The sequence below is a fragment of the Melospiza georgiana genome, chromosome 29 (genome assembly GCF_028018845.1).
Source record: "Melospiza georgiana isolate bMelGeo1 chromosome 29, bMelGeo1.pri, whole genome shotgun sequence".
NCBI lineage: Eukaryota > Metazoa > Chordata > Aves > Passeriformes > Passerellidae > Melospiza > Melospiza georgiana.
The window spans coordinates 6050148-6065531 of record NC_080458.1 but is presented as its reverse complement, the minus strand read 5'-3'; the positions used below and the strand labels follow the sequence as shown (position 1 = coordinate 6065531).

General features: G+C 64.5%; 1 protein-coding gene across 1 annotated transcript; it reads left to right on the top strand.

The window, feature by feature from the left end:
* Positions 1–6788: 6788 nt before the first annotated feature.
* On the top strand, positions 6789–13632 carry ZNF385A (zinc finger protein 385A). The gene is given in 7 exon segments (XM_058042021.1): positions 6789–6921; positions 8891–9044; positions 9965–10171; positions 11324–11490; positions 12360–12452; positions 13259–13360; positions 13362–13632. Coding segments are annotated over 7 exon segments (948 nt in total). The 5' UTR covers positions 6789–6825; the 3' UTR covers positions 13491–13632.
* Positions 13633–15384: the final 1752 nt, after the last annotated feature.

Genomic DNA, 15384 nt, shown 5'->3' with positions numbered 1-15384 from the left:
GGACACTGTCACTGAACTGTCACCGGGCTGGGGACACTGTCCCGGAACTGTCACCGGGCTGGGGACACTGTCACTGAACTGTCACCGAGCTGGGGACACTGTCCCATGAACTGTCACCGAGCTGGGGACATTGTCACTCAACTGTCACCAGGCTCAGGACACAATCACAGAACTGTCACTACGCTGGGGACACTGTCCCAGGAATTGTCACTGCATTAGGGACACTGAATGTCACCGAGTTGGGGACCCTGTCCCATGAACTGTCACCGAGCTGGGGACACTGTCCCATGAACTGTCACTGCATTAGGGACACTGTCACTGAACTGTCACCGAGCTGGGGACACTGTCCCATGAACTGTCACCGGGTTGGGGACACTGTCCCAGAACTGTCACCAAGCTGGGGACACTGTCCCAAACTGTCACCGCGCTGCACCAGGACGTGTCCCCAAGGCACAGCTGCCACCACCGGTTTGGGGACACCAAACTGGGAACAACCAGGAGTTGTCACCAGCGGGGACTGTCACCAGCAGACCAGGGACTGTCACCACCGGACCTGGAATTGTCACCAGTGGGAATTCTCACCATTGGACTGGGAATTGTCACCACAGGACTGGGAACTGGTGGCACCTGGGTGACACCGAGCTGCCACTGCCACAGACACTGCAGGGGACACAGAGACACTACAAGGACACAGCAGGGACACCATGGGGACACCAGGACACCGTGGGGACACCTGTGGGACACCTGTGTGACACCGGGACGTGTCCCCGGCGCCGTCGCCTCACCCAGGACGGGACCCGGGTGGCACCTGGGGACGGTGTCACGGCGTCGCCCTGTGCCAGCGTGACCCGGGGACGCTGCCCCCCGGTGCCACCCTCCGTCACCCTCTGTCACCCGATGCCACCCGGTGTCCCCTCCCTGCACTGCCCGCCCCCCCCCGGGCACCTCACTTTGCACTGACCCCGAGCTGGGGGCACAGCCCGGCCCCGGTGTCCCCAAGGTGTCCCTGGGGTGTCCCTGGGTGTCCCCAAGGTGTCCCCAAGGTGTCCCTGGGTGTCCCCAAGGTGTCCCCAAGGTGTCCCCAAGGTGTCCCCGGTGTCACGGGGGGTTTGCACTATGGCGGGGGGGGGAGGGGGGGGCAGGGGGGGCGTGGCTTCGGTTTGTATTTAATTATTGGGGGGGGGGGCGGCCTCGGGGCCCCCCCAATAAACGAGTCTGACCCACAGGGACCCTGGGGACACTCAGGGACACTCGGGGACAGGGGGACACACGCGGGGATGTCGGGCACACCGGGGGACACTTGGGGACAGGGAGGGCCCTTTGGGAACTGGGGGGGGGGGGACACACTCAGGGACACAGGGGACACACTTGGGGACACAAGGGGACACTCAGGGACAGGGGGACACACTCAGGGACAGGGGGACACACTCGGGGACACAGGGGACACTCAGGGACAGGGGGACACACTCGGGGACAGGGGGACACACTCGGGGACACAGGGGACACTCAGGGACAGGGGGACACACTTGGGGACACAAGGGGACACTCAGGGACAGGGGGACACACTCGGGGACAGGGGGACACACTCGGGGACAGGGGGACAGGGGACACAGGGACACAAGGGGACACACTCGGGGACACTCGGGGACACTCGGGGACATGAGGACAGGGGGACGTGAGGATATGGGGACACACATGGACAGGAGGACACGGGGACAGAGGGACACGGTGACACGGTGACAGTGGGACACACAAAGGGACACAGGGGACACTCAGGGACAGGGGGACAGGGGACACACGCAGGGACACGTTTGGGGACACAGGGACACACAGAGGGATGGGGGACACAGGGACACAGGGACATGGGACACACGGGGACAGGGTGACAAGGGGACACCCACAGGGACGCACTTGGGGACACAGGGACACACAGACGGATGGGGGACACAGGGACACAGGGATAGGGGACACACAGGGACATGGGGACAGGGTGACAAGGGGACACACACAGGGACACGTTTGGGGACACAGGGACACACAGAGGAATGGGGGACACAGGGACATGGGGACACACAGGGACAGGGTGACAAGGGGACATACTTGGGGACACATTTGGGGACACGGGGACACACAGACGGATGGGGGACACAGGGACATGGGGACACACGGGGACATGGGGACACACACAGGGACACACTTGGGGACACACAAAGGGACACACTTGGGGACACAGGGACATGGGGACACACGGGGACAGGGTGACAAGGGGACACACTTGGGGACACACACAGGGCCATGGGGACACACTTGGCGACACGGTGCCACCGCGGCGGTCACGGCCGCTGCCCCCGGACACTGCCGGGGCTCAATTACACCTCATTAGCAGCCGGGACTCGTCCGGCGTCAATAATTAATTATCGAGTCATCAATCATTCATTAATGATTCATCAATAATTCATTGATCGTTCAGCGGTAATCCACGGATAATTCACGGATAATTCATCAATAATTTACCGATAATTCATCGATAATTCACCAATCATTGACCCCTCCCCCGGCTCCCCAAACACCACCGAGACCCCAAAATCAGAGACCCCAAAATCCAGAGCATCCAAAATCCAGAGAATCCAAAATCCAGAGAACCCAAAATCCAGAGAATCCAAAATTCAGTGACCCCAAAAATCCAGAGTCCCCCCAAATTCTGAGAACACAAAATCCAGGGAACACAAAATTCAGAAACTCCAAAATCCAGAGACCCCAAATTCAGAGGATCCCAAAATTCAGAGACCCCAAAAATCCAGGGACCCCAAAATTCAGAGAACCTAAAATCCAGAGAACCCAAAATTTAGAGACCTGAAATTCAGAGAACACAAAATCTAGAAACCCCAAAATCAGAGAACCCCAAATTCAGAGGCCCCGAAATCAGGGCCCCAAAAATCCAGAAATCCCTAAAATCCAGAGACCCCAATAACCCAGAGTCCCCAAAATTCGGAGAACCTAAAATCCAGGGAACACAAATTTCAGAATTTTGGGTTCCCTGCATTTTGGGGTCTCTGAATTTTGAGGTCTGTGAATTTTGTGTTCTCTGAATTTGGGTTCTGTGAATTTTGGAGTTTCTGAATTTTGTGTTCTCAGAATTTGGGGCACTCTGGATTTTTGGGATTTCTGGATTTTATGTTCTCCGAATTTTGGGGTCCCTGCATTTTGAGTTTCCTGGGTTTTGTGTTCTCAGAATTTTGGAGTCCCTGGATTTTTTGGGGGGCTCTGATTTTTGGGGTCTGTGAATTTTGGGCTCTCTGAATTTTGGGATCTCAGAATTTTGGGGTCTCAGATTTTGTGTTCCCTGAATTTTGGGCTCTCTGAATTTTGGGTTCTCACAATTTTGGGTTCCCAGGATTTTGTGTTCTCCGAATTTTGGTCTCTCAGAATTTTGGGATCTCAGAATTTTGGGGTCTCAGATTTTGTGTTCTCCGAATTTTGGGCTCTTCGAATTTTGGGCTCTCACAGTTTTGGGTTCCCGGGATTTTTGGGCTCTGCGATTTTTGGGGTCCCCGCCCCCTCGGTTCCCACGCTCCCGGGGCGCGTCTGTCGCCCCTCCCCGCCCCGCCCCCGCCCCCGCGCGCGCGTGTCCCGACACGTGCGCGACCCCGCCCGCCGCGCGCACGCGCACGGGGGGGAGGGGAGGGGAGGGGAGGGGAGGGGGGCGCGCGCGCGCGCGCGGGACGGACGGACGCGGGGACGCGCGCGCGTGGACGTGAGCGAGCGCGGGGGGAGGGGAGCGGGGGGACAGGAGCGGGATTGGGGGCGGGGGGGGGCCGGGATGGGGGGGGTGGGGGGAGGGGAGGGGACAGCGCGGTTTGGGGGGGGGAGGGGACACGCGCGGTGGGGGGGAGGGGACACGCGTGGGGCGCGACACGCGCGGGGAGGCCCCGCCCCCTCCCTTCCCCCCCCCGTGCCCCAGTTCCGAGCGCCGCCATTGGCTGAGCCCCCGAGGGGGGAGGGGACACGGGGGGGGGCGGGGGGGTGGGGGGACACCGAGGGGGGGGGGGGGGACACGCAGGGACAGCCCCGCAGGGCCGCGCGCGACAGCGGCCGGGGGGGCCCGCAGGTAACGGAGACCCCCCCCAAATAACACAGAGAGGGGGGGCTGGGGATCGGGCCGGGGGGCTTTGGGGGGTTTGGGGGATTTGGGGGATTTGGGGTTTGGGGGATTTGGGGTTTGAGGGATTTGGGGTTTGGGGTTTTCGGGATCTCGGGTTTGGGGGGGTTTGCGGTTTGGGGTTTGGGGCCTTTGGGGGTTTGGGGCCTTTGGGGTTTGGGGGTCCAGGCCCTCGGACGGGGGGAGGGTCCCTAAGAGCTCACCTCCCCCCCCAACCCCCCCATCCTCCGGTGCGGGGACCCCCGGGAGGGAGCCGGGAACGCGCGGGGGCGGCGGGAGGGGGGGTCCGGGGGGTCCCGGGGGGTCCCGGGGGGCTCCTGAGGGTCCCGGGGGGGTCCCGGGGGGGTCCCGGTGTCCCGCAGCTCCCCCAGCGCCCCCCCCATCCCCCGGTGCGGGCCGGGGACCCCGCGGAGGAACCGGGACCGGAACGGGGGGGGGGAGGCTCCGGGAGTGCCCCGGGGGGGTCCCTGGGGGCCGTTTCGGGGGTCCCGCGCCCCCCGTGACCCCCCCCCCCTTCCCCCGGCGCAGGGCGATGCTGCGGGCCCCGGGGCCGCCGCTGGGGCCGCCCCCCGGCCGCCTCCTCCTGCCCGACGCCGCCGCCGCCGCCGCCGCCGCGCTCCGGCTGCTGCCGCCGCTGCCCGCGGTGAGCGGGGCCGGGAACCGGCGGGAACCGGGGAACGGAACGGGCCCGGGGCCGCGGAGGGACAGCGGGAACCGGGGGGAAACCGGGGGGGAACCGGGGAAAGGAACGGGCCCGGGGCCGCGGAGGGACAGCGGGAACCGGGGGGAAACCGAGGGGACCGGGGGGGACCGGGGGGTCCCGGTACCGGCGGGGCCGGGGGAGATGCGGGGCTGAGCCCGGCCGCGGTTCGGGGGTGCCGGTACCGGAGGGTTCGGGGATCTCGGTACCGGAGGGTTCGGCGGTGCCGGTGCTCGAAATGGGGAGGGGTCCCGGACAGGGTTCTGGGGAGGTCCCGGGGGGTTTCGGGGATCTCGGTACCGGAAGGTTCGGGGGTGCCGGTGCTGGGATATGGGGGGGGGGTCTCGGGCAGGGTCCCAGGGAGGTTCCGAGGGGGTCCCGGGGCTGTTTCGGGGGTCCCGGTACCGAAAGGTTCGGGGGTGCCGGTGCTCGAAACGGGGAGGGGTCTCGGGCAGAGTTCCAGGAGGGTTCTAGGGGGGTCCCGAGGGGGTCCCGGGGCTGTTTTTGGGGGTCCCGGTACCGGGGGGGTTCCGGGGTCCCGGTACCGAAAGGTTCTGGGTGTCCCGGTGCTCGGGATAGGGGGGGGGGGGTTCCGACGAGGTCCCGGGGTGTTCCCGGGGCTGTTTTTGGAGGTCCCGGGGCTGTTTTGGGGGTCCCGGCACCGGAGGGTTCGGTGGGTGCCGGTGCTCGGGATAGGGGGGGGTCCCGAGGGGGTCCCGGGGCTGTTTTAGGAGGTCCCGGGGCTGTTTTTGGGGGTCCCGGGGGTGTTTTAGGGGGTCCCGGGGCTGTTTTTGGGGGTCCCGGTACCGGGGGCTGTTCCGGGGGTTTCGCTCCGGTGGCCGCGAGGGGCGCGCGGGGTCCGGGGGGGGGACACGGAGCGGCCCCGCCCCCTCCCGGCCGCCGTACCGGGACCCCCCCCCCCCCGGTCCACCCCTTCCCCCCCCGAACCGGCGGTGCCGGGACCCCCAAAACCTTCCCGGGACCCCCAAAAACAGCCCCGGGACCCCAAAATCACCCCCGGGACAGGGAATGCGCCAGCCCCGAACCCCCCGGGACACCCCCCAATAACGGGAGGGGTCGGGACCCCCCCCGGGACCCCCCCCGCGACCCCCGCCGGGGCTCGGTGCGATCGGGACACCCCGAACCTGCCCCGGGACCCCCAAAATCACCCGCGGGGGATCCCGGGACCCCCAAAAACCTCTCGGGGGGGATCCCGGGACCCCCAAATTCCGCCCAACCGGGGGCGGGGGCGGTCCCGGTTCCCTCCCGGTTCCCTCCCGGTTCCCTCCCGGTCCCCCGGGCTTGGGCAGGGCGGGATTCCTGAGGCGCTACGGAACGGAACGGGAACGGGGGCGGTCTTGGGGGATTTTTTGGGGGGTTTTTTTTGGGTCATTTTGGGGTGGTTTGGGTGATTTTGGGGTGCCGACCCTCCTCTGTGCCCCCTCCCCAGATGGAGGCCCTGCCCAAGGCGGGGCTGGGGGCAGTTTGGGGGGGATATTTTGGGGGTTTTTGGGTTATTTGGGGTTTTTATGGGTTATTTTGGTTTTTTTTTTGTTATTTTGGGGTTTTTTGGGTTATTTTGGGGTGGTTCGGGTGATTTTTGGGGTGCTGACCCCCCCCTGTGCCCCCTCCCCAGATGGAGGCCCTGCCCAAGGTGGGGCTGGGGGCGGTTTTGGGGGTGTTTGGGGGTGTTTTGGGATATGGGCTGTTTTGGGTGGGATTTTTTTGGTTTTTGGGGGTTATTTTGGGGATATTTTGGCTATTTTGGGGTGCTGACCCCCCCCTCTGTGCCCCCTCCCCAGATGGAGGCCCTGCCCAAGGGGGGGCTGGGGGCGGTTTTGGGGGGATGTTTTGGGGTTTATGGGACACAGGGAGTTTTGGGGGGATATTTTTGGTTTATTTTGGTTTTTTGGGGATATTTTGGTGATTTTGGGGTGCTGACCCCCCCTCTGTGCCCCCTCCCCAGATGGAGGCCCTGCCCAAGGCGGGGCTGGGGGCTCTGGCCAAGCCCCGGCGCCCGGTGATCGCCTGCAGCGTCTGCCAGATCCGCTTCAACTCCGAGGTGGGACCACCCCCCAAAACCAGGGACCACCCCCAAAACCAGGGACCACCCCCAAAACCAGGGACCACCCCATAAAAACCTGGGACCATCCCCCAAAATCTGGGACCACCCCCCAAAATCTGGGACCACCCCCAAAACCTGGGACCACCCCCAAAACCAGGGACCACCCCCAAAACCTGGGACCACTCCCCAAAATCTGGGACCACCCCCCAAACCAGGGACCACCCCCAAACCAGGGACAACCCCCCAAAATCTGAGACCACCCCCCAAAACCAGGGACCACCCCCAAAATCTGGGACCACCCCCAAAATCTGAGACCACCCCATAAAAACCAGGGACCACCCCCAAAACCAGGGACCACCCCCAAACCAGGGACCACCCCCCAAAAGCAGGGACCACCCCCCAAAAACCCGGGCTAGACCCCCGGGACCCCCTCCAAAAGCTGGGACAGACCCTTGGGACCCCCCCGGTGCTGAGCGCTGGCACTCGGGGGTCCCCAGGGTGTCCCCGAGGGGTGACACAGTGACCGGGGATGTGGCAGTGCCCCGAGGGGTGGCAGCGTCCTGGGCTGTGTCCCGGGGCTGTCCCCACATGTGTCCCAGGGATGTCACACTGTCCCCACGCTGTCCCCTTGTCCCAGGGGTGTCACACTGTCCCCATGCTGTCCCCTTGTCCCAGGGATGTCACACTGTCCCCACACTGTCCCCACGCTGTCCCCTTGTCCCAGGGGTGTCACACTGTCCCCACATGTGTCCCAGGGCAGTGTCACTGTCCCCGTGTCCCGCGGGTGTCACTCTGTCCCTGCGCTGTCCCTGGGCTCTGTGTCACTGTCCCCACGCTGTCAGTGTCCCCATGTCCCCCCAGAGCCAGGCGGCCGCTCGCTACCAGGGCAATGGGGCTGTGTCACTGTCACTGTCACTGGGCTGTCCCCACACTGTCCCCATGTCACTGTCACAGTGTCACAGTGTCCCTGTCGCTGTCCCCAGAGCCAGGCAGCTGCTCGCTACCAGGGCAATGGGGCTGTGTGTCACTGTCACTGTCACTGGGCTGTCCCCACACTGTCCCCATGTCCGGGGCTGTGTCACACTGTCCCTGGCTGTGTCACAGTGTCACTGTCACTGTCCCCACGCTGTCAGTGTCCCCATGTCCCCCCAGAGCCAGGCGGCCGCTCACTACCAGGGCAATGGGGCTGTGTCACTGTCCCCAGGCTGTCCCCATGTCCCTGTCAGTGTCACGGTGTCACAATGTCACAGTGTCACTGTCCCTGTCCCTGTCGCTGTCCCCAGAGCCAGGCTGCCGCCCACTACCAGGGCAATGGGGTGTGTGTCACTGTCACTGGGCTGTCCCCAGGCTGTCCCCATGTCCCCGGCTGTGTCACACTGTCCCTGTCACTGTCACAGTGTCACAGTGTCACAGTGTCACACTGTCACTGTCCCCAGAGCCAGGCGGCCGCTCACTACCAGGGCAATGGGGCTGTGTCACTGTCCCCAGGCTGTCCCCATGTCCCTGTCAGTGTCACAGTGTCACAATGTCACTGTCACTGTCCCCAGAGCCAGGCCGCCGCCCACTACCAGGGCAATGGGGCTGTGTCACTGTCACTGGGCTGTCCCCACACTGTCCCCATGTCCCCGGCTGTGTCACACTGTCCCTGTCTGTGTCACAGTGTCACTGTCACTGTCCCCACACTGTCCCCATGTCCCCAGGCTGTGTCACAGTGTCACTGTCACTGTCACTGTCACAGTGTCCCACTGTCGCTGTCCCCAGAGCCAGGCCGCCGCCCACTACCAGGGCAATGGGGCTGTGTGTCACTGTCACAGTGTCACTGTCCCTGTCAGTGTCACACTGTCACTGTCGCTGTCCCCAGAGCCAGGCCGCCGCCCACTACCAGGGCAATGGGGTTGTGTGTCACTGTCACACAGCTGTCCCCATGTCCCTGTCAGTGTCACAGTGTCACTGTCGCTGTCCCCAGAGCCAGGCCGCCGCCCACTACCAGGGCAATCGCCACGCCCGCCGCCTCAAGGGCCTCGAGGCCGCCCGCGCCCGCCGGGGGGGGGACCCCGGGGAGCCCCCGGAGCCGCCCGGGCCCGCGGCCCCCCCGGGCGGGGACCCCCCCGAGCGCCCAGGTGGGTGATGGGGCCCGAAGCCCCCCCGTGACCCCCGAATCCCCGAACTCAGCCCCAAAATCCCCCCAGATTCCCCCATAACCCCCAAATTACCCTATAACCCCCAAATTCCCCCATAACCCCCAAATTCCCCCTAATTCACCCCCAAGACCCCCCCCAAATCCCCCCTATAACGCTCCCAACCCCCCCTAAATCCCCGATAACCCCCAAATTCCTCCATAATCCCCCAAATCCCGCTCGTTCCCTATAACCCCCCCCCCCCCGAAACTCCCCCAAAACTTCCCAAAACCCTCCCCCAAATTCCCCTGCAACCCAAATTTCCCCCCAAATTCCCCCATTCCCCCGCCAGGGGAGCAGGCCCCCCAAATCCCCCCCAAATCCCCCCCCCCCAAATTCCCCCATAAACCCCCTCAAATCCCCCCCCCCAAATTCCCCCATAACCCCCCCAAATTCCCCCGAAATCCCCCCATAACCCCCCCAAATCCCTGTTTAACCCTCCCCATTTCTCCCCCAAATTCCCCCATAACCCCCCCCAAAATCCCCCCAAATTCCCCCATAAACCCCCCGAAATCCCCCCTAAATCCCCCCAAATTCCCTCATAACCCCCCAAATCTCCCCCAAATTCCCCCGTAACCCCCCCAAATCCCCCCATAACCCCCCAAATCCCCCCCCCCAAATTCCCCCATAACCCCCCCAAATCCCCCCCAAATTCCCCCATAACCCCCCTCAAATCCCCCCCCCAAATTCCCCCATAACCCCCCAAATTCCCCCATTTCACCCCCTTTCCCCCCCCCCAGGGGAGCAGCCCCCCATAACCCCCCAAATTCCCCCATAACCCCCCAAATTCCCCCCCCCCAGGGGAGCAGCCCCCCATAACCCCCCATTTCCCCCCATTTCACCCCATTTCTCCCCCCCCCCAGGGGAGCAGCCCCCCGCCCCCGCCGCCCCCGGAGCCCCCGGGCCCCCCTCGCCCCCCGCCCCTCCCCCCGCGGGGGGGGCAGAGCCGGGGGGGCCGCGGGAGGAGGAGGAGGAGGAGGAGGAGAGGGCGAAGGCCAAGCGGCTGCTGTACTGCGGGCTCTGCAAGGTGGCCGTCAACTCCCTGAGCCAGCTGGAGGCACACAACAAAGGTGGGGACATTGGGGACACTGTGGGGACATTGGGGACACTGGGGACATTGGGGACACTGGGGACATTGGGGACATTGGGGACATTGGGGACACAGCGGCTGCTGTACTGCGGGCTCTGCAAGGTGGCCGTGAACTCGCTGAGCCAGCTGGAGGCTCACAACAAAGGTGGGGACACTGTGGGGACATTGGGGACATCACAGAGATTGGAGACTTTGGGGACATTGGGGACATTGGGGACATTGGGGACACAGCGGCTGCTGTACTGCGGGCTCTGCAAGGTGGCCGTGAACTCCCTGAGCCAGCTGGAGGCACACAACAAAGGTGGGGACATTGGGGACACTGTGGGGACATTGGGGACACTGGGGACATTGGGGACACTGTGGGGACATCGGGGACATTGGGGGCATTGGGGACATTGGGGACATTGGGGACATCGGGGACATTGGGGACACAGTGGCTGCTGTACTGCGGGCTCTGCAAGGTGGCCGTCAACTCACTGAGCCAGCTGGAGGCTCACAACAAAGGTGGGACACTGGGGACACTGTGGGGACATCGGGGACACTGGGGACATTGGGGACACTGTGGGGACATCGGGGACATTGGGGGCATTGGGGACATTGGGGACATTGGGGACACTGGGGACATTGGGGACACTGGGGACATTGGGGACATTGGGGACACAGCGGCTCCTGTACTGCGGGCTCTGCAAGGTGGCCGTCAACTCGCTGAGCCAGCTGGAGGCACACAACAAAGGTGGGGACACTGTGGGGACACTGGGGACACTGTGGGATATTGGGGACATTGGGGACACTGGGGGCATTGGGGACATTGGGGACACTGGGGACAGTGGGGACATTGGGGACATTGAGGTGACTGGGGAGATCAGGGACACAGCAGCAGGGACACTGTGGGGACATCATCGGGGTGGCTCGGGGGAATCCCTGTGGGTTTGGGGGTCCCGGGGCAGTTTTGGGGTTCAGCCCTGTGTCCCCCCAGGCACCAAGCACAAGACCCTGCTCGAGGCCCGCTCGGGGCTGGGGCCCAGGGATGGTTTGGGGGTCCCAGGGATGGTTTGGGGGTCTCAGGGATGGTTTGGGGGTCCCGGGGCAGTTTTGGGGGCAGTTTTGGGGTTCAGCCCTGTGTCCCCCCCAGGCACCAAGCACAAGACCCTGCTCGAGGCCCGCTCGGGGCTGGGGCCCATCCGCGCCTTCCCGCGGGGGGGGGGCTCGGGGGGCGCCCCCCCGGCCGAGGGTCCCGAGCGCTCCTTCCACTGCCAGATCTGCAACGTGCGCCTCAACTCCGAGCTGCAGCTCAAACAGGTGCGGGGGGCCCCAAAACCACCCCCCAAAACGACCCCACCGGGACCCCAGAGCCCGCACAGACCCTCAATGGACCCCAGACCCCTCACGGACCTCCAATGCACCCCAAATCCCAAACTGACCCCCCAATGGACCCCAAATCCCAAACTGACCCCTCAATGGACCCCAGACCCCGCACAGACCCTCAATGGACCCCAAACTGACCCCAAAGTGACCCCAAATCCCAAACTGACCCCTCAATGGACCCCAAATCCCAAACTGACCCTCAATGGACCCCAGACCCCACACTGAACCCCAATGCACCCCAAATCCCAAACTGACCCCAAACTGACCCCAAATCACAAAGTGACCCCCAATGCACCCCAAACTGACTCCAAAGTGACCCCAAATCCCAAAGTGACCCTCAATGCACCCCAAATCCCCAAACTGACCCCAAATCCCTGCTTGAATCCCCCCCAAAGTGACCCCACACTGACCCCAGATCCCCTCTGGGAACCCCCAGAGACCCCAAATCCCCCTGGATCCCAAAGTGACCCCAAATCCTGGGCGGAGACCCCACACTGACCCCAGACCCCCAGACTGGCCCCACACTGACCCCCAAACTGAGCCCGGGATCCCCCGGGACCCCAAATCCCCAAAGTGACCCCAAATCCCAGCGGGGATTCCAAACTGACCCCGGGACCCCAAAACCGACCCCGACCCCCCCCCCCCAGGGATCCCCAAAACCGACCCTGGGACCCCCAAAGCCCCGCCCCAGACACCCCCACCTGTGTCCCCCCCGGTTTCGGGGTGCTCTGAGCCCCTCCCATCCCCACACCTGGATCACCCCCCGGTTTCGGGGTGCTCTGACCCCCCCGTGCCCCCCCCAGCACATCTCCAGCCGCCGGCACCGGGACGGGGTGGCCGGGAAGCCGAACCCGCTCCTGGGGCGCCACAAGAAACCGCGGAGCCCCCCCGAGATGGTGAGGGGGCAACGGGGGCTGGAAAGGGGGCTGGGGGGGCTATCCGGGGTTTGGGGGGGTCTATAGGGGAGTTTGGGGGGGCTATAGGGCAGTCTGGACGGGCTTATGGAGGTTTATGGGGGGTTTGGGGGGGGCTATACGGGGGTCTGGGAGGGGTTTGTAGGGGGGTTTGGGGGGTACCCATGGGGGTCTCCCAGGACTGGGGGATTTGAGGGGGTTTTGGGGTATCAATGGTGACCCCCCCAGTACCGGGGGTGTTTGGGGATGCCCGGGGCTGTTTGGGGCTGTTTGGGGGTGTTCTGGGGATGCCTGGGGGTATCCGTGGGGACCCCCCCAGTACCGGGGGTGTTTGGGGGGGGGGTTCTGAGGCTCCCCCTGAGCTGGGGGTGTTTGGGGTATCAATGGGGGCTCCCCCCGAAATGGGGGTGTTTGTTTGGGGATGCCCGGGGGTGTTTGGGGGTGTTCTGGGGCTGTTTGGGGATGCCCTGGGGGTGTCTGCGGGTGTTCTGCCGGTGTTCTGGGGGTGTCTGGGGGTATCAATGGTGACCCCCCCAGTACCGGGGGTGTTTGGGGGTGGTCTGGGGCTGTTTTGGGGTTGTTCTGGGGTGTTCTGGGGGTCTCTGGGGGTGTCTGGGGGGGTGTTTGGGGGTCTCTGGGGGTCTCTGGGGGTCTCTGGGGGTATCCATGGGCCCCCCCAGTACCGTGGCTGTTTGTTTGGGGGTCTCTGGGGGTGTCTGGGGGGGGTGTTTGGGGGTCTCTGGGGGTCTCCGTGGGCCCCCCCAGTACCGTGGCTGTTCCCCCCCCAGGCGCCGCTGCCGTTCCCCAAGGAGCTGCCCAAGGCGCTGGCGGGGGGGGGGCTCCTCCCGCCCCCCCTGGCCCTCGCGGCCGCCGCCGCCGCCATCGCCGCCCCCCCCCCTGGCGCTGCGCCCCCCCGGGCCCGCCCTGCTGCCCGCGCCCCCCCTGGCGCCCGCCCTGCTGCGCCCGGCGCCGGGACCGCTGAGAGCGGGGCACGCGCCGCTGCTGTTCACACCGTACTGACACTGACAGACTGACTGACAGACTGACTGACAGACGGACTGACTGACAGACTGACTGACTGACTGACAGACTGACACAGCCCTGCTGCGCCCGGCGCCGGGACCGCTGAGAGCGGGGCACGCTCCATTGCTGTTCACACCGTACTGACGGACTGACTGACAGACTGACTGACAGACTGACTGACACACAGACACACAGACACAGCCCTGCTGCGCCCGGCGCCGGGACCGCTGAGAGCGGGGCACGCGCCGCTGCTGTTCACACCGTACTGACATAGGACAGACTGACTGACTGACGGACTGACTGACAGACAGACGGACTGACTGACACAGCCCTGCTGCGCCCGGCGCTGGGACCGCTGAGAGCGGGGCACGCGCCATTGCTGTTCACACCGTACTGACACGGGACAGACTGACTGACAGACAGACTGACTGACACACTGACTGACACACTGACTGACACACTGACTGACTGACAGACACACAGACTGACTGACACACAGACACAGCCCTGCTGCGCCTGGCGCCGGGACCGCTGAGAGCGGGGCACGCGCCGCTGCTGTTCACACCGTACTGACGGACAGACTGACTGACGGACAGACTGACTGACTGACTGACTGACAGACTGACTGACTGACTGACAGACTGACACAGCCCTGCTGCGCCCGGCGCCGGGACCGCTGAGAGCGGGGCACGCGCCGCTGCTGTTCACACCGTACTGACGGACAGACTGACTGACACGGGACTGACTGACACACAGACTGACAGACTGACTGACAGACTGACTGACACACAGACTGACAGACTGACTGACACAGCCCTGCTGCGCCCGGCGCCGGGACCCCTGAGAGCGGGGCACGCGCCATTGCTGTTCACACCGTACTGATGGACAGACTGACACGGGACTGACTGACTGACGGACTGACAGACTGACTGACAGACTGACTGACAGACTGACTGACAGACTGACACACAGACACAGCCCTGCTGCGCCCGGCGCCGGGACCGCTGAGAGCGGGGCACGCGCCATTGCTGTTCACACCGTACTGACACTGACTGACGGACTGACTGACACGGGACAGACTGACGGACAGACTGACAGACTGACTGACACACAGACACACTGACACAGCCCTGCTGCGCCCGGCGCCGGGACCGCTGAGAGCGGGGCACGCGCCGCTGCTGTTCACACCGTACTGACTGACTGACTGACACACTGACTGACTGACAGACTGACACGGGACTGACTGACAGACTGACAGACTGACTGACACAGCCCTGCTGCGCCCGGCGCCGGGACCGCTGAGAGCCGGGCACGCGCCGCTGCTGTTCACACCGTACTGACAGACTGACTGACTGACTGACGGACTGACTGACAGACTGACTGACTGACAGACTGACTGACATGGGACTGACAGACTGACAGACACAGCCCCTGCGGCCAGGACGCACTCCGCTGCTGTTCACACCGTACTGACAGACAGACGGACATGGGACGGACACACAGACTCAGGGACAGACACACGGACATGGGACAGACAGACACAGGGACACACACACACAGACACTGGGACAGACACGTGGACACGGGACACACAGACACAGGGACAGACAGACACAGGGACAGACAGACACTGACACAGGGACCGCCCCCCCCCCCCAGAACAGCCCCTGGGAACGCCCCCCCCCCCCCTCAAAGCCTGGAACATTCCTTGGGACAATCCTGGAACCGGAACCCCCCCCGGGGACAACTGGACAACAGCCGGTGCCTGGCAACCGTCACCTGGCAACCGGGAACCGCCTGGCAACCGTTACCTGGCAACAAGGAACCGCCTGGCATCCCTCGCCTGGCGACGTTTAGTGAGGAACTGCCCGGTGACGGTCACCAGGCAACG